Source organism: Gopherus evgoodei, chromosome 2 (genome assembly GCF_007399415.2).
Source record: "Gopherus evgoodei ecotype Sinaloan lineage chromosome 2, rGopEvg1_v1.p, whole genome shotgun sequence".
Taxonomy (NCBI): Eukaryota; Metazoa; Chordata; order Testudines; family Testudinidae; genus Gopherus; species Gopherus evgoodei.
In genome coordinates this window covers 68399048-68418928 of record NC_044323.1, presented here as the reverse complement: position 1 = coordinate 68418928, position 19881 = coordinate 68399048, and the positions used below count along the sequence as shown (strand labels likewise).

Sequence of the window (19881 nt, the reverse complement as noted above, 5' to 3'; positions counted from 1 at the left end):
AGGAAGCTAGTTCTTCCTCTGTCCCACATGAAAGATGGTTAAACACCTGGTAAGCCAGACAAGTGTAGTGGGTTATATTGTTTTTATGATACATTTTCTAGAATGCTTCTGTTCTAAATAAATGTTATTTTACTTTAAGTAGGCTCTTTGGTCTCTAATTACCATAGCCATTGCCCCCAGAGAGCACAGAACTGCAGGGCCTGAGCCTAAAGCTATGCCTATACTTATGGCTACATGTAGACAACAGACGGTACACATGTAGGTACGTGCCACAGGCTGCATCCACACTTTTCACTGTGGTGTTGTAGGAGCAGGATTTTATAATGTCCCATTAGAATTAACATATGGTTTGATTTCATCCTGTCAGTAACCCTTTTTTGAATAGCAGAAAGGAATGACAGACCAGAACAATCCTTCTGACTGATTATGGTTACCTTTTGTTTTAGGATAAGTTATAATGTCTACAATGGTTTTCTATATGCATTACAAATTAGGCACTCTAGTTAAATATACATTTCTTTGTTTTAAGTAAGAGACAGAATCTTGTACTGTATCTATTGGGCCTGAAGCCACAATGTGAATTGTTTTACTTATAACATTTAGCAAGGCTTGATTTACAATGTATTCTGCTAAATATACAATACTGCTGTCTTGTCATAACCTTAGTCCCAGATCTGAACCTTAGCGTCCAAAATATGGGGGTTAGCATGAAAACCTCCAAGCTTAGTTACCAGCTTGGACCTGGTACTTGCTGCCACCACCCAAAAAATTAGAGTGTTTTGGGGCACTCTGGTCCCCCTGAAAAACCTTCCCTGGGGACCCCAAGACCCAAATCCCTTGAGTCTCACAACAAAGGGAAATAATCCTTTTTCCCTTCCCCCCTCCAGATGCTCCTGGAGAGATACACAGACACAAGCTCTGTGAAACTACACAGAGTGACTCCCCCTCTCTGTTCCCAGTCCTGGAAACAAAAAGTACTTTCCTATTCACCCAGAGGGAATGCAAAATCAGGCTAGCAAATCCAACGCACACAGATTTCCCCTGATTTCTTCCTCCCACCAATTCCCTAGTGAGTACAGACTCAATTTCCCTGAAGTAAAGAAAAACTCCAACAGGTCTTAAAAGAAAGCTTTATAGAAAAAGAAAGAAAAAATACATACAAATGGTCTCTCTGTATTAAGGTGACACAACACAGGGTCGATTGCTTAAAAGAATATTGAATAAACAGCCTTATTCAAAAAGAATACAAATCAAAGCACTCCAGCACTTATATTCATGCAAATACCAAAGAAAAGAAACCATATAACTTACTATCTGATCTCTTTGTCCTTACACTTAGAAACAGAAGACTAGAAAGTAGAAACTACTTCTCCAAAGCTCAGAGAAAGCAGCAGACAGAAAACAAAGACCTCAGACACAAAATTCCCTCCACCCAAAGTTGAAAAAATCCGGTTTCCTGATTGGTCCTCTGGTCAGGTGCTTCAGGTGAAAGAGACATTAACCCTTAGCTATCTGTTTATGACATGTCTATATACCTTTGAAGGTTTCTGTAAGAGATTGTTTGTGTGAATGAGGAATGCATGTACTAGGAAAAGATAAGGTGTGAAAGCCATCACAAATGTCCAGATGGTCAAGAAGAAGTGAGAGACTTGGAAAGACCAGGAGACAATCAGAACATCCACTGTATCTGATGCTAAACACTTAGCAGCATTGATGACCTCAGAGATGAGTCAGGCACCCCCAAAGGCGAGACAACAAATAGGAGATAATGATGGGAAGCCCAATAATAACCACCAAATGATAACACCACTTAAGGACTAATGATTACAGGATGACATCGCAAAATGCATGGACTCAAATGGGAATTTACAACTATAAAGCCTGAGGTGTTTTGCCATGGAACTCCGAGTTCAGTCCTGCAAAGCCTCGGAGCATTGGATCGCGACCGACAAGAGCCCAGCTCCACACTCATGCTCAGTCTAACTGGCCATTAGATTGACTTGAGCCACAACAGACTGGTAACTATAAACATCACTGCAGGACTCTGTGTGTGTGTGTGTGTGTGTGTGTGTGTGTGTGTGTGTGTGTGTGTGTGTGTGTGTGTGTGTGTGTGTGTGTGTGTGACTGGAAAGCATATGTTAACTGTTGTATTTTCAATAAATGCTGCATATTTTCCTTCCTCTATAAAGATCCCATGTGCTTTGTATGAGCATAACAGTGTGTTGCTACACACTGCAGTGAAAGGCTCCGTCAGCTCTTCGTTGCAGGACACAGCAGGACACTACACTGCAACAGCGTAGACATGGGAGGGACTGCTTGGGTGTGTAGAGAGCCATATGGAGTTGTCCTCACAGTCTATTTATAACAGCACTAGTTGGGTGTGCAGTGTGTGTACTCACACCACAGCCATAAGTGTAGATATATCTTTAGTCAGGCCAGCTGAGGCAATTGTGGTTAGTACCTAGACACTGCCAGCTAGGACCCAGTCAGAGTAGGGGAATCACATAATTGATATGATGTGATGGCCCATGGCCTGAGACTGTGGGGAGGGGGTGCACTCAATAGGAATCAGAGGGCAGTTTGCCTGGTAACTGAGACAGTGCTAAGTCATTGTGTTTGCATACACTAACTTTTACAGTCTAAACCCACTGACAATGTCCTTTGAAGGCTATTTAATATGCCTGTTGAGCACAACTTTTTTCCTTATTTTTTTCCTGCTGTGAATGTGTGACCAATTCAAACACAGTGGGCTGTCTTTGTATCTCCCTGTCTTGCCACAGCTTTGTGAGGTTTCTGTACTTCACTTTGTGAGGAGCTCAGCAGCCAGCCCCAGTAGCTGGTTTTTTTACAAACAAATTCATGACAAAGAGAAAGAAAACATGAACAATAGACAAGCACGACAGAGAATAAGACAGGATTTTGGTAGCCTCACTGTAAGCTGGAGAGGTGCGGTGATTAGGTGTTCCTCTCCCTGACTTTCTCCCTCCAACTTCCTCAGTTAGTTCCAGGTCAGGCACTTTTAACCTTCTCACTAGTTTTTCCATCAGCTATTCCTCTTGCAGCAACTTTTAAAGAAGGGTGGGGGGAGAAACATGTAAGGAGGCAAGAAAAGGACCTGCTGTTTTAGCTAGAGCCAACTTTTCTGTTCACTTGGTCCCTGTTGTTTGTATACTTCCCTCACCAAACATTTTCCTGAGCAGGCATCTGAAAGGGAATGAGTCCTATATCCCTCTATCAGATATGATTGTTGTATTGAGTAGGCAATAGGCCTTTCTTACAAACAACAAAAACACACCTAAAATACTCACACGCTTCTATTCAGCCCTTTTGTATTTTACAGACAAATAAAATCAACAGGGTTTACAATTTTACCTTTGTCCTCCCCTCTTTCTATTCACCTAGACAAGAACAAAAGGTTTTATGTAAGGTCAAAGGAAAAGACAACGAGGAAGAAGAAAAAAAGGAAGTGAAGAGAAGAGGTGACTCATGGTTGGCCAGCAAAGAAAGAAGCAGAAGAAATTTTTCTTTGTTCCTCATTCAGAGTGAAGTTAGAATGACATTGAAAGCAGGGTGATAGTTACTGCCTTAAAGAGTGATGTAGTTGCAGTAATACCCAATAACTACCAAACTCCTTCATGCTCACATATAACAGTCAATTAATCTCCCAGTTCATAGATGAAAACCCTTATAACTACGTAAATATAATCTGGAGGTGGGGAAGGGGAAGTTCCCATCCAATACAACTTTAAAAGCTCCAGAAGTCTTGAACATCAGAAGAAACACAAGATAACGAGCTGAGGAAACTGGCCCTTAGTGTTAACCTGAAAAGTACAAACCTTCCCATTGACATATTCTTCTACCCCTTCCATACCCTTCCCAAACAAACAAGGCCTTTCACTGGACAATTTTAGAAAAGAAGCCAGTCCAGGGTCTACTGATTACATTGTGAAGCTACTAAGAACTGGATGCCTCTCCTGGCTTTCCATGGTTTGCAAACTTCATGAACTATTGTTTTGGTTTGCGGGATTCACTGAAGTAGTTTGAATTTCAGACCTTTCACCACATCTATAATTTAAAATCTTCTCTCACCCCTCATTCTCCAACTTTTTTGACAAAAAATCTAACTAAAGGGAAGCCAGTATATGGTATTTATCTTTTCATCAGAATTTTTCTGATCATTTGTCACAGTCTTTGTTTTTCACTCTTCCTACTCTGTGCTCCAGTTTAATCCTTTTTAAAAAAAATGGATATCTTCTCAATTCCAAGTGAAACAGGAACTCAAAAATAATGAAATATGCACCAAACTTGCAAATGCTTGACCTCAAGTGGGTCCAAATTTAGGCAGAATGCATTTCCCCAATCCTAGTGATGAAATTATTAGTTCCTCACATTCTCTCCTGTAATTTATTCTGTGCTAGTAGAGTTCACATTTTCAGATCAGGAAAAAAAACAGCTTTCAATGACAGAAACTGGGCCAAATTAATCCCTGGTGACTCACTGATTTCAATGTCATTATCATAGGGATGAACATGGACCAATACCTATAAATGTTATTGTTCGTATACTGTCTATCTTTTAATGAATGTTTTAAATATCATCATCAGACATATATGATTTGGGCAACAAATCCCTGCCACTGGTTTAATGCGCTTCAAGAAAAATAATAAATGCTTAAACAAACATTACTAGAAAAAACAAACAAAATAGATTATTTTAAAACATCATACATGGAAAACATATTAAGCACATACTATGTTTTAAAAAGAAAAGGAGACAGTTAAAGGAATCACAGTCTTTTCGTGTGTTGGAGTAGGTAGATAAAAATTTACAATTAGGTAAACTCAAAAGAACTTAGCCTCGTAGGATCAAATATGCAAAATCTTGTTTTACATATAAATCGTGTTCACTTTGTAGGTAAACAAATGTGGGGTTGAGGAATGGACACTTTGGGTCAAATTTCAGTGGGATTACCTATCCCTTAATCATCAGGCAATTCAATTTAAATTTTTACATATATTAAATATGCCCTGGTTGATAAAATATACTATGTAGTTTTAGCTTTTATATCCTAAAGAGCAATATGGAACATTATTATAAACTTTAACAACAAGAAAGGAACCACTGGGTGATTTATATACGGTAAAAAACAGACTCTTACCGACGTCCCAAGTAATGGGATTATTCTCTTCCATCTCCTTTTTTCCAATGACATACCAAATGCATGCCATCCAATGAGCAAGCAATGCAAACATAGACATAAGAAGTGTGAGGACAATTGTGCTGTGCTGGGAATAACGATCCAGCTTCTGAAGAAGACGTAAAAGACGCAGCAATCGGACAGTCTTTAGGAGGTGGACAAGGGACACCTAAGAGAATAGATGAAGCAAAAGAATTTTCAGCACTGGTGAAATAAACTAGACAAAGTCATGGTTTAGTGGAAGGAAGTTCTATGAAATTTCCTTGCCACATGCACACACAACTTGGTTACTCAATGCATACGTTGAGCTAAGATTTAGACTCACAAGTTCAAACAGTGGCTAAGCCAGTACATTTTTTAAAAACTGTGTGTGTGTGTGTATATTGTTTATTTGACTGCAGCCAAACTGATTTCAAAACACAGATGGCCTCAATCTTTCACCTTGCTTTGTGTGCAGCCTGAGGCCTTGGGTTTCACTTTAGGCAAACCCCTCAACCAAAAAACAAAATGAGCTAAACTAACCAAATTTCATGTGGCTCCAAGAAGAAACAAAGTGCCCCATTTTTGTAATAATTTTTGATTACTGCCAACAAAGAGCCAAACAGTATGATTAAATAAACCACATTAGGCCAAAGTCAATAGTGTTACATGTGGGATAAAAAGGACTCAGAAACTAAAGCCTGGATAAAACGGGGGTGAGTGGTTTCTCCCAAGGTGGATATTAGATAAAAATATGGCATATAGTTTGTTCATTGGAAGTAAGAGCATGCTACAGATATTTTGCAGGACAGAGACCAGAGAGAACATTACAGGCTCTGATTTGTCATTCAAGCACACTATTGTGTTGGGGAAGAGAGCAGTGATGGGAGGAGTTATTGCTCCATTGCAAAGGAGAGCTCCACAAGGGATTATGCCTCAGAGAAGGCCCTTGTACTATTTCCACATGATACAGCTTCTTGCTTCAGAGAATGCAATGTGAATTCATCTAATTTTATATTTTTCAATGGATGCAGAAACCAAATAACTTTCAGGAATTGTGAAAATTTGACTCAAGCTTTTAAACCTCCTCCCAAACCCAGAGGATATTCCAGGCCTTCTGCTAACATTTTACATTTCTTATCTGTCATTACTATTTACATTTATTTCATGTAGTCATAGGAATCTATACATTTTTAAAGATTCATTCTGTGTCTGTCTTCTGTTGGCTGAAAAGCACAAATCAAACTGCATATCTCCCTCTAGTACTTCCAGAACATTTGGATATCACAGTAATGGGTGTTACAAAAAACATAAGCAAATCTTCTCATTTTTGACCATTGTTTTCTTATATTAATCCCAGTATGAACTGAAGGCTTTTTAGTTCAATCAAAAAAAGCTGACATTCTAAAAGGTTAAATAAAATGGCTCAAGTTCACTCAAAACTAGGCCTAGTTTGGCTGATAAAGTTCACAACCTGGGCTGAGTTAGGAATGACTAATGAAACCCCAAACCAACCATGGGCTTTATTCTATTCCCAGTTATACCCGTGCAAATCCATTGAAGTTAGGGTGACCAGATGTCCCGATTTTATAGGGACAGTCCCGATTTTTGGGTCTTTTTCTTATATAGACTCTTATTACTCCCTACCCCATCCCGATTTTTCACATTTGCTGTCTGGTCACCCTAATTGAAGTCAAAGAAGCTATTTAAATTTACACTGGTGTTACTGACAGCAGAATATGGCCCAATAGACTGACGTGGCACCACTATAAAACATTAACAACTAATCCTTGATATTGATTTACACTGAACGCTTCATTATCCCCTGAACTATTTACTGGTGCCTTCATTGCCCATTATTTTAATTATCCCTCAAGAACCTTCGCTCTTTCTCCCATGCTGTCCCCTATTCAATGCAGGAAAAATCCACAAAACCACTACAGTATTCTCCTTCAAAATCATTCCTTAAGGACACAGTGCTGCAATCAATAATATCTGACAACAGCTAGGCAGTCTGTGTGCATACTGAGACTGCTGTTTATTATGCCAAACATACATTTCATTGTCCCCATGTCCTTCTTCTTCCCTTGCATTTACTTGTTTTAGCCATCTCTTGTCATGTGCTAAGGAGTTAGGGAGATTACTCATGTTTGTAAAGTTAAGCATGTGAGTAAGTCTTTGTAGGACTGTGGTTGACAGCTGTAAAAATCTTTGGGGCAAGAACTGTCTTTTTTGTTATATGTATGTACAGTGCCTAGCACAATAGAACCCTCACCTCTAATTGGGGCCTGTAGGCACTACCATAATACAAGCAAATAATGATAATATAGCTGAGATATAGATGCTTTAATTCAGACATAACCATAACTAAGTCATGGCAAAAGTTCTGTTAAAATTTAAAAAAATCTCCAGGCATAAGTCATGTTGCTAAAAAAAATGCTGATTTCCATGTTCATTCATGGGTAAATTATGACTAAATTCTGAACTTTGACCACTTTGTTTTTATTAAAAAAAAAAGGAGAACACTACTGGATAATAAACAGTAGATGAAACAATACAACATTTCTTTTTATGATGGCTAGAAAAATTTCATTTTTCTACTTGGACTAAAACACCCACATCTTGAAATTATGTGAAAATAAATTTGCACATAAGCATAAAAAAAATCTTGTATAATTACACTGAATATTCTCATTAGTTATTACAAGTTTTTTTCTTCCATTGTGTTCAATCTGTCATTGAAAGATCTCAGATGAAAGCAGGCAGGTTTATTTTCTCTATAATAAATTTAGAAAGACAAAGTGAAGAATCAGCACTCAGTTGTGCCAGGGTAAATTTGCTTTGTCCACAAATACAAAGCTAGCTGAATTTCTACATTTAGTTAATCAATTTAGACTAGCTGGGTTAACCTTTTCTGTTGCAATGGCAAAGACAAGAGTTTAGCAAAAGGCAGCATAAGCTGAAAGAATAGCAGGCTTCAGTGCCTCGAACTACTGAGGAGATTAGAGATGAGAAATGAAGTTGCTAAATTTGATACAAAATTGGGAAGGAATTCTCTTGACTCTAATCTAATCCCCAGGATGGCCAGCAGGAGGCACCACTATGATGAGTCACGCCCGGTCACAGTCACTCCATACCTTAGGGTATGTCTACACTACAGTTCCCAAACATCAGCCTCATTTAGACTGAGTCCCTGGCTGTCTCTATCATTTCTTCCTCTATTCTTCAGGGACTGTCTTCCCTTTTCTTCCTCGATATCCCATCTTCTGCCTTTTTCTCCTCCCCATTCCCCAGTGCAACAAACCTTTTACTTAACTAGATATCACCACCACTAGCTATTTTGGGTCTTCTCTCATAAGCTCTACCAAACAACATGTCATCACTAAGTAGCTTCCATCAGATACCCACTCAAGGATAACATACATACTACAGCTGCTGCATCCAGTCATCTTCTGTATCTCCTATGGTCAGTTTTTAGTGCTGCCTCAGTAGCCATCATTGTATTCTTTTCCTAGACCCTAGTCCAAAAAAAAGTGTGTGTGTAGGGAGGGGTGGGGGACGGAGGAGGGGAAACCCATACTAAACTTCCATTTACTCTCTCAGATAAATTCCAGTTAGCTCCTAGTTGCTCCAACTTTTGCTAGTGAGAGGCTTTTAAAACTAGGTCAACTCTGCCCCCTTGTTAAGGGATACCTGCAAACCTTGAATCAAGCCAGACATTTAGAACAAATCACTCAAAAAAAAAAAAAGATCAAGACTGCATCTGCAGCTCTGAACACAAAACCACCACTCTCTTTTCAGGCCAAACTCTCACAGAAACTCTGTTAGCTGTTCACCTTGCACCGGGGATAGTCATTTACCCTAGAACAAATGGTGTGTAAAATGAGTGTAGAAAACTACTACTAGTGTAATATTCAGATTTCTGATTTGGTAGCACTAAACACCAATTTTGCACAGAGGTAAATAACTATACAAAGTGCAAAGCAGATAAAAACATGGAAGTGTTTGGGGAGACAGTGAGTGCCCAAGATTAAAAAGTCCTTAATGGAAGTGTTTGGGGAGACAGTGAATGCCCAAGATTAAAAAGTCCTAAATGGAAGTGTTTGGGGAGACAGTGAGTGCCCAAGATTAAAAAGTCCTAGGTCTCTCAAAACTAGAACGGCCACTGCGTAATAGAGAGAACTCAGAGAAGAGCCACAAATACAGTTAAGGATCTGAACAGACCGACTTAAATGAGAAGATAAGGCTGGCCAATCCCCTGCCATGATATGCTCCTTTTGCTCAATTGAGGTGGTACAAAGGGAGTGAAACCTCCCGTAAATCCCCCGCTGGGGATACTTAGTGTGACCAGATGTCCCGATTTTATAGGGCCAGTCCTATACAGGCTTTGTCTTATATAGGTGCCTATAACCCTCAACCTCCTGTCCCGATTTTTCACACTTGCTATCTGGTCATCCTAGGGATAACCCTGAGATGGCAGCATCCCCCAGCTGACACAGAATCAACACACCTAGCTCCTACAACTCCCTTTTTGCAACCCTGGTGCAAGGGGTATGTTAAGAGTGGGGACTAAGCGGACAAGTCCTTGGGTCAGGCTCCACAATGCACAAGCCAATGGAGCTGGGTCAGGACAAGGGTGGAAACGTAAGCTGCACCTTGTAAAAAGATGAAACATCTTATTTCATCCCTGGAGCAACTGAGGAGCTGTGACTATGAGTCACAATTACTTCCTGGGGCAACACAGCTATACACTGTCCCTTACTCAGGGCTCAGAGCCATGGCTCACTACCTATCTTATGGAGAATCACTGGGAGGACAATTTCAGTGGCCTACTAAGTTATTAGTTACTGTAATATTGTCCACCGCAAACAAATGATAAAAGGCATGATAGGAAGGACAGATATAATAATAATAATAATAATAATAATAATAAATGGAGATATACCTATCTCCTAGAACTGGAAGGGATCCTGAAAGGTCATCAAGTCCAGCCCCCTACCTTCACTAGCAGGACCAAACACTGATTTTGTCCCAGATCCCTAAGTGGCCCCCTCAAGGACTGAACTCACAACCCGGGGTTTAGCAGGCCAATGCTCAAACCACTGAGATTAGATCTGAACTAATCAAATTATTATATTATTTGTATTACTGTATCATCTTTAACAGAAAAATTAATTGTTGGGAAATGGTTCTTCCCCACAGAATTCATTATGATAAAGATCTTCCCCTTCCCTGATGCCAACAGTTGGAGTTTTAAAGGAAATATTTTATTCACATTACAGTACAGACTAAAATAGTGATGGTTCCCTTTTTGAAAATAATCCTTGAAGAAAAGGCTTTGGAATGGCTCATTCAGAAAGAAGTTGCAATGTAAATTTCTGACTGGAAATAAAATTCATTGACATTCATGTTCGTTGGCACAATATAATGCATTGAGCTAAACTGGATTGGTAGCTTAATGCATTAGTATGCCTACTGTTTGTAGAAACTGTGATACTAAAACCTGGACCCATTGACTGAGCTGGGATTAAAATTACAGCACAAGCATCAGACTGTCTGTTCTTAACATGCCAGACGGGCAGAGAAGGGAGGTTAGCTAAGGAGAGAGAATTAAAAGAGAATAAAAATAAAGAATGTATTTTATAGAAGAGGGTTCCAACACGGGTCAATCAATTCAGTTTAAATAAAACTTTGCTACATGTGAAAGTCATCATAAATTAAATGAAATTCTCCATTTCTGGTAGATATGAGAATGAAGATTATTGACAGATATTTCAATCTGAATTTTGTTTATGAATTAAAATGTAAATATTGTATTATATTATATTTTTTGTTCATGCAACGATATGCATTAATTAAATTAAATCAATTTCATGGGCTTGGCTAGCTTTGCTCTCTAATCTATTCTACCCTCAACCTACATGTGTAATTCTCAATACTAACAAGAGATGTGTGTGTGTCCATTCCTGGGAGGACAAAATCCTAAGAACTACAAAATGCTAAGCATTTAAGCACCCAGTTCTCTTATGTGAAAAACCCACAAGAATGGAAAATCTCTGCTAAAATCTTTCCAAAGTTAGATATTGAGTTTCTGCTGAATGCTCTACTCTAAGCATAAGTTTATAACCACGCACGAAGTAAAGAGTCTAAATCTGCCACAAGAACTGCAGGCAAATTCTATTGAAACCAGACCCTCTGCTGAGGATATAGCCCCCACCCTGGTCCTGTCCAGCTCTCTTCTCCCCCCTGGGCCTCTCCATCTGTATGGAACACACCTTCTCAAAGAAATCAGAGAAGAGGTACTGAGCAGAAATTGATGATCTGAAGAGGTTTAACTTCCATGTGGACTTCTGAAATGATGAACACAGTTTGCCCTTGGCTACATTGATAAGTAAGGCATTTTCAGCACCTAATTCAGATGTATCCATTGCTGACCTCAGTTGCCAGCACTGGTTAATTTTACTAAAATTGGTAAAGCTATAGAGACTTGCAGTTTAGGAAAGAGCTGAATTTCTCATTTAAAAGAAACAGGAAAAAGCCTCAGAAAAGACCATTTTTACCTCTCTTTATACATTACAAAGAAGCAAAAAAGTCACAAGCTCAATTTATTTTGTCTTCACATTCTATCTTTAATACTGCTCAAAATTCTTCTTTGTCTGGCTGACATTTTGTCACTTGAGTAAGAGCCCAACTCACTGTTACATTGTCAGAGGACACTTTGGCTCTGCTTAGTAATTTCCTACAGGCCAAATTCGGATCCCTTTACTCTGGTTTAGTAGCACCTTGCTCCACCGTAAGTCCCACTGAATTCAATAGGACCACTGCACCACTGATGGGCTTCTTGTCAATTTGATGCCTATGGCTGAGCTGTTAAATATGTTTCAACAACTGCATTTGATTTATCCCTTTAGTACCTTAGGCCAAAACATTTCACAGTGCTGAAAGAGAAGAAAAATTGCAAATAATAGAAATGTAAGATTGGAAAGGACCTCAAGAGGTCATCAAGTCCACCTCCTGTGATGTGGCAGGACCGAGTGACCAGAAGCTATCCCTGACAGGTGTTTCTCCAACCTGTTCTTAAAATCCTCCAGTTATGTGGATTCGAAAACATCCTCAGGAAGCCTATTCCAGAAAGTTATTCCTAATATTTAACCTACATCATCTTTGCTGCAGATTAAGTCCATTACTTCTTGTCCTACATTCAGTGGACATGGAGAACAACTGATCACTCTCCTCTTTTAACATCCCTTGATATTTGAAAACAGTTTTCAGGTCTTTTTTTTTTTTTCCTCAAGACTAAACACGTGCATTTTTTCCCCCTTTCCTCATAGGTCAGGTTTGCTAAACCTTTTATCATTTTTGTTGCTTTCCTCTCCAGTTAGTCCCCATCTTTCCTAAAGTGTGGCCCCAGAACTAGACCCAATACTCCAGCTGAGGCCTCACCAGTGCTGAGTATAGCAGGACAATCACCTCCTGTGTCTTAGGGATGACACTACTGTTAATACCCCCAGAATATTAGCCATTTTAGCAATTGCATCAGATTGTTGACTCTCATTCAATTTATGGTCTATAAACCCAGGCTGGCTTCAGCACTACTAGTTATTCCCCATTTTTTAGTTCTGCATTTTATTTTTCCTTCCTAACTGAAGTATTTTGCACGTCTTTACTGAATTTCATCTTGTCAATTTCAGATCAATTCTCTAATTTGTTAAGGTTACTTTGAATTCTAATCCTGTCTGCCAAAGTGTTTGCAACCCCTCTCAACTTAATGTCCTCTGCAAATTTTATAAGCACACTCTCCATTCCAAGTCATTAATAAAAGTATTGAATTGTACCAGACCCTGGACTGACCCTTGAGGGACCCTACTAAATATACCCTGCTAGTTTGACAGCCAACAGTTGATGACTACTCTTTCAACCAGTTCTTTCAACTAGTTGTGCACATCCCCTTATAGTAATTTATTCTAGACTGCAATTCCCTAGTTTGCATATGAAAATATAACAATTCCCCGTCCCCACTGAAAAAAGCTGATTTGCAAAAATGGCCCCTTGAGATAAGCACTGTTAATAGAATGCAAGTGTAGTACTCACCACAGTGACATTAAAAGCATAAAGGAGATCAAAGGGAAGTGCAGCAATTAAATCAATGATGAACCAGGTAGTCACATAGTGGATACAAATAGATCTTGCTTCAAATATAACTTGGCCAGACTTGCTGACATAGGTTGTTCGGAAATTTAAAATAATATCTGCTTGACAAAGAGAAGAAACAGAGTTAGACACAGGTACTTCCTGCTTCAGATGGACTGCAGTGTCAGTCAGGACAGTAAGTCTATTTTCCAAATGCTTGGTAAGAAAGACACAGGGTAATATTTTGAAGTCCTTACTCAGTTTTCCTTTAATCCTTACTAAGGGCCTGATCCTACAAACACTTATGTACTTTACATACCTGCCTAGTCTCATTGAACCAGTCACAGGAGTAAAGTTACTCATGTCCGTGTATAAAGGAATGAGCCCTAGGGCATTATTTGCATCGATTTCAAAGGGAGCTTTTATTGAATAAAAAACAAGAAAGAAAAGCCTCTGAATCCAAACCTAATATTTTTCTTTAATGGATCACAGTTTCATTGTAATAACTGTGCCTGTCACTGAGAAATATGAAGCCACGATGCATGTAATTCAATTACTTTAAAATATTCTTTTATTAATTACAGGGGAAAAACTATTTTTTAATTTAAAAAAAAATCTAATTTATTACAACTTTCTGCTATAACTGCCCAACACAGGATTCCAAAAGAAATATCCTCTTCAACAGAAAGCAATTGTTTAAAATAGAAAGGTGCTGAGTCATCTGAAAAGAACTGGCTGGTGGGGTACGTTGGAGAGATATCAGAAGCAATATGAATTATTTGGTGGCTTGTGCACTTTGTGTGTTTCCTTTTCATTGTTTAAGGCTGCATGTCTGTCAACACAGAGATTATTTTGACATGGCATGCTAAAACACATTCCATTTCAAATAAAAGTTCAGATCTTGACAGTTCAGTCTCAAATTATTTTCACTTCCCAAAAGACGAGGGCCATATCTTGCCCTTGAGCTATGCACATAGCTCTTACTGATGCTAATGAGAGCTACTGGCAATAACTTCTACTGATCTCAAAGGAGCACTGCCACAGATTTAGGGTATTATTATTATTTTATTTTTACAGCACCAGAAATGTGCATAGTGCTTTAAGAATTCTGAGAAGTCTCCCATATGTCAGTCCATTACAACTAAATTACACAGGTATACTCACGTTTATTGTCAAGTAAAAAAAAAACAAACACAAAATACCAGAGGTTAGTATCCCTTGAGTTATCAGGCAATTTTGCTCCGAAATATCAGTATTTCCTTTCTCTGGATACATGTAGCTTGTGTATTGAGTAAGGCAGTTTAGAAACAAAATTGCACCAACCCAATAAACTACATGAAAAAGTTATGAAGATAGGCTGTAAGTATGTCTTGAATTTTATGGTTCATACATACATACTCAGTATTCTCCCCCACACACACTCGCACACCTCATACTCCCCCTTCCCCCAATATTTTAACTTTTATTTTTCTTAGTTCCCATTGGGAGGATTGTTCTGTAGTTGGCTCTCCTGCTTTATAGGGAACTTTCAGGAATTAAACACTTTTCTTCCACAGCATGCACATGGAGCATCATGTGCTTGTAATTCCTAATTCCTGATAAACTGTTTATCTCTGCCTTTTTAATTCAGTCCATCACAGATGTATGCAACGTCCAGCATGCTTGAGCAAACAATGAGAAACAAACTCCTCTCAGATGTCAAAGCTGAAGTGTAGATTTCCAATGCTCAATACATAAAGCAGCATTACCAGCAAAGCTGTAAAAGGAGTACCAGGTGAGCTTTACCCCAACATGTATTTATCTGTGGGCTTTCATATAACACGGACAACAGAGAAGCAAAACTGGACAGTTAAAAGTTTTCCCCCTGTGCTTTGATTTGAAAGCTCTGCAATTAGAAAATCAAGAACAATTATATCTGATTGCTGAGGAATTAGTAGGAAGATCTGCTTTTCACTACCGTGAGTGCCAAAGGGAAAACAATTAAACATTTATATTACCTTAAAGGTTTCTTCTTTAAATACATCAAAACAATTAGAAATCTGTGCAGAGGCAAAATAATTAAGCATTTATGTGGTGTTAGAGGTTTCTATTTAAATACATCAAAATAGGTAGCAGGGAAATATTTGAGCCAAACAGCTACTAACCACTGTATTAAAACCTATAATTTAAGGGAGATTGATATAGGTTGTACCTCTCTGGTATCCCCTGAGGGGGATGTGTGTAGAGGTCACTCTCTTGCCTTGGACATTCTTCTCTGGATGGCATCATGATTGTTGTCTAGTTTCTAGACTTGGGGTACAGCTCTCCAGCTGTACCTGTTAGGGAGAGGAGACTGGGGTTGGGTCAAAGTAGTCCAAAAGAAAAAGGTAAAATACTTCCACAGCCTACAAAAAGGCCTGGGCCTCCATGGTCTCATACAGGATAAAAGGCCAATAGTCCTTGAGAGAAAGGTCTGGGCTCCTTATCCCTTGGGTGTACAAGCTGTTAGAGTTTTGACAGAGTTTTAATATCTTTGCTGAGCCAAAGTGGGTAAAAAAAAATGGCAGGGGTTTGTTCTAACCAAACAAATTTCATATAAGAATTGTTCATGAAAGCAAGCACAAAACAAAGAGTACATATAGAGTTTGTGTAGTTAGATGATTTCCTAGGGTTTTTATAAGGTTACAGATTAGAATAGCAAGGGACTTACTATTCTTGAAATGGTAAGGAATTCCTATCAGATACTATCTTGACTGCACATTTTAATGGGACAATGACAATTGATCATGCTCTTTCTAGACATTTTAGAGAGACTCACAAGTACTTTATCATAATTGAAAAGACAGTATTTTAGCCTTTGAACTTTGAGGGTATTTTCTCATACATCCAAACAATCACTAAGGAATCTAAAGATCAGACCTGGAACCATGAGAAATCGGACCATAACTCCAAGACTGACTGTATCCTAAGCAACCTTTAGGATGTAAAGTTTGTGATCCCTGCTACCCATCTCCACTCTGTGTCATTTCATGCCATCCTATTTTCTCCCTCTTTCTGATTTATCTCTGTCTGTCTTCTGTTTAATTGTTTCCAAGCTTGGCCAGCTTTGGAAGGGACATAGTTCTATAATGAGAAAGACAAGATGGGTGAGGTAATATCTTTTATTAGACCAACTTCTTTTGGCAGGAGTGACAAGCTTTCAAGCTTCACAGAACTTTTCCTCAGGTCAAACTCTGTGAAGCTTGAAAACTTGTCCCTTCCACCAAAAAATTTGGTCTAATAAAAAGTATTACCTCATCCACCTAGTCCCTCTCATCTCCTGGGACCAATAGTGTGCTACAACACCACTGCAAACATATTTCCATAATGTTATTGCTATAACCAGCACAACAGGTTGAGACACTGTAAGCAGCTTTGTTCAAGTACGAAGGAGAAACAGAGGAGGAAGCCACAACATACTAGCTAGATGTTCTCCTACACCAGGGAAAAGAATCATGGTCCAGAGGCAGAGGCTAAAGGCCTACCTGTGACTGTCCTATGCCTGCAGTATGAGAAGGAGAAATTACTCACCTTGTACAATAACTGGAGTTCCTCCACATGTTTGTCCCTAAGGATACTTCACTTCAGGTGCACATAAACCCCATGCACCTTTGATCGGAGATTTTTTGGTAGCAGTGCCTGTTCAGTCCACCCATGCACTGTAGCTATCCTCGTGTGCCATAATAAGAGTATATAAGGGAATGTTGGCTAAGGTGTTCTCAGTTCCTTCTCTACTGCAATGTCTCAAGGCAAGACTCCAAAGCAGAGGGAAAGGAGGGCAGGTGCAGGAGTACTCTTGGGGATAAACATCTCAAAGAACTCCAATTACTGTACAAGTTAAGTAAACTCTCTGAGTAATTTCTTCATGGGTTCTCCACTTCAGGTGACTCCCAAGCAGTACCCCCTTAGAAACTTGATCTAAGACTGTTTGAAGAACAGCTGTTCCAAAGGCAGCTTCTGTCTAGAGGGGTGAACTAGAGCATAATGCCGTGAGAAAATGTGAGCCAAAGCCCACATGGCACCTCTAAAGATTTGTGTTATTGGAACATTCCTCAACAGAGCTACTGATGTAGAATGTGATCTGGTAAAAGGGGCCCATAACTCTACAAGGGGGCTTGGAATTTAGCAGCCTTATAACAAGAAAGAACACATCCAGAGACCCATTTGCAGAGTCTTCGGGTAGATACAGGAGCTCCTTTAATACTGTCGTCAAAAGAAACAATCTAAGAGGAGCCCTAGATAGAAAGCCAAAGCTCTCCTGGTGTTTAAGATATGAAGAGCAGCTTGCTCCCTGGACTCGTGAGGCTTAAGGTAAAAGACTGGGAGTTCAATTTCCTGATTATTATGGAAATCTGAGATTATGTTGGGGGAAAATAAGGATGTGGTCTAAGAGATACCTTTCCTTGTAAGAGATAGTACTGGGGGACTCAGTCTTTAAATTATGTTAATGGCTCTAAAAGAATTTTCAAGAGGGAGTTGAAGACAAGGTGTAGGTCCTCTCTGACATGTGGGAAGAGATTTGTTAGTTCATTAATGAATCAAGACATAGCAGTGTGAGCAAGTACTGAAAATCCTTGTACTGCGGGGGGTTGAAGGACAGTCCAGAGCTCTTCAGAGCAAAGAGGTAGTCCAAAATATGCGATAACCTGCTCTGTGTGTACCATTGGTGGAATCTCTTCCATTTCTGTAGGTCTGATTTTCTAGTAGGTGACTTCCTGCTATTCAGTAATATTTCTGGCACTCCACTTGAACAGTACATTCTATCCCTGACAGCTATCTAGGAACCAAGCCTTGAGATGCAGAGCAAAGGTTGGGATAAAGGACCTTCCCCGAGTCTTGGGTCAGCAGGTCAAGTATTCGTAGTAGAGAAAGTGAGGGGTGAAGTGAGAGGCAAACTAGATAAAGGAACCAAGCTTGTTTCAGCCAGGCTGGTGTTATTAGAATGACTCTGACTTTGTCTCGTTGGATTTCGGTAATGGGTTTGAGCCATCTGAGTCAGATAGGCATATAGAAGATTTCTCAATCAAAGAATAAGAAAGGTGTCTCCTAACAAATGAGGACCCAGACCTGCTCTCAAACAGAACTACTGGCATTTTCTGCTGGTGATGGTGGTGAAGAGGTTCACATCTGGATAATCCCACTAAGAAATACCTTCTTCACTGTCGAGTTGTTGTACTCCCACTTTGTGATCCTGGCAGAAGTGTCTGCTCAGGTTATTGGCTATCATCTTCTGAAATCCTGGTAGGTATGTGGCTGAGGTGAGGATTTAATGGGATATGCACCAGATCCATAGCTTAGAGCTTCTGCATAAAGGGTGTGATCTAGTAGACTATGATCACAGTGAAGGGAGTTGGTGTGAATGGAAATCCTGAACATACTTTATCTAGGTTTGCCCACCAGTTGAGTGATTCCAAAATCTTTGGTGGAATGGACATTATTTTGTCTAGACTGTGTCTACTGGAAGTGAGGCAGTTCTCAATCACACCTGGAAGCATCGGTGATGGTGTGTGCACCCCACACTGGCCTGGCAAGAGCTGAGTGGGGCCAAATGGGTCCAAGCTACTAGTTAGGCTGCAAGCCAGGGAACTAATCGAGGAGGAATGGCCTCACCTGGGCAGGAATTGACAGGGCCTGTAGAAAGTCAGGTAGCTGGCTACAGAGTAGAGGGCAGCAACTAGGGCCGGAGAGTCACTCCATGGAAAGGGGGAGGAGTGTTTGAGGCTGCAGGAAGGCAAGCTGCACAGGCTTCTTGAAAAAAGGGAGTGGAGAAGCTGGTGAACCTGGGGGGAGCCAGTTAGAGAGGAAAAAGCTCAAGGAAACAGCAGCAAGGTAAAAGGAATACAGAGCTAGGCTGCATGTTATAGAGTTCCTGGGATGGAACCCAGTGTAGAAGCTGGGCCTGGGCTCCCTTACCAACCACTGAGCAATTGCTCAGGACACTGGAGATTCCAGCTGGACACCTCATCCAAAAAGACTGATTTTCTCCAGAAGGGGAGGGACTTAGTGACATGGCTAGAGGGCTGAGCCACGGACCAGAAACAGTAGCACCAAGAGTGAGAGGGGCCACATACAAAGAGAAGACAGGTGGAAGGACCACTGAGGAGCATGCAGATAAGAGATTGAGCTGATCCCCAGAGCAACCAGCAGGAGGCACCACAAGTAGAGAGGGACTCCATCCTAGCAATCAATATAAAAACAGGAGTGCAGTGCCCCAAAGGCACAGGCCTCCAGGTGGCCCAGAAGTTCCAGGAATGTTATTACTGAAGTTTGTGGTCTTATCTGAACTTGGGAAATTAGGTTTGTTTACAGTAACAAATCCGTCTTCTGGTAAGCAAGCCCTGAACATCAGGGTAGCTCATATAAAATCTATTTTCTGTATGGGTGACAATGGGCTTTTTTTCATTGAGTTGTAAGCCTATCTTGTTGAATAGATTTAAGGGCTTCAATACTGCAGAGTAAATTTATTTGTAAGATCCACCTTTGAGAAACCAGTCATCTAGTTATGGAAAGACGACTACTCTGAAATGGTGAAGCTGTGCTGCTACCACTGCCATGAC

The 19881-nt window shown here is 39.9% G+C and overlaps 1 protein-coding gene across 1 annotated transcript in view; it reads right to left on the bottom strand.

Moving 5' to 3' along the window:
* Positions 1-19881, bottom strand: part of KCNH8 (potassium voltage-gated channel subfamily H member 8) — a 360755-nt gene that overhangs the window by 115051 nt on the left and 225823 nt on the right. Inside the window, exons 6-7 of the mRNA XM_030550923.1 lie at positions 13268-13425; positions 5159-5366 (exon numbers count right to left, since the gene is read on the bottom strand). Coding sequence (XP_030406783.1) covers positions 5159-5366; positions 13268-13425 — 366 coding nt within the window. The remainder of the gene's footprint in view (positions 1-5158; positions 5367-13267; positions 13426-19881) is intronic.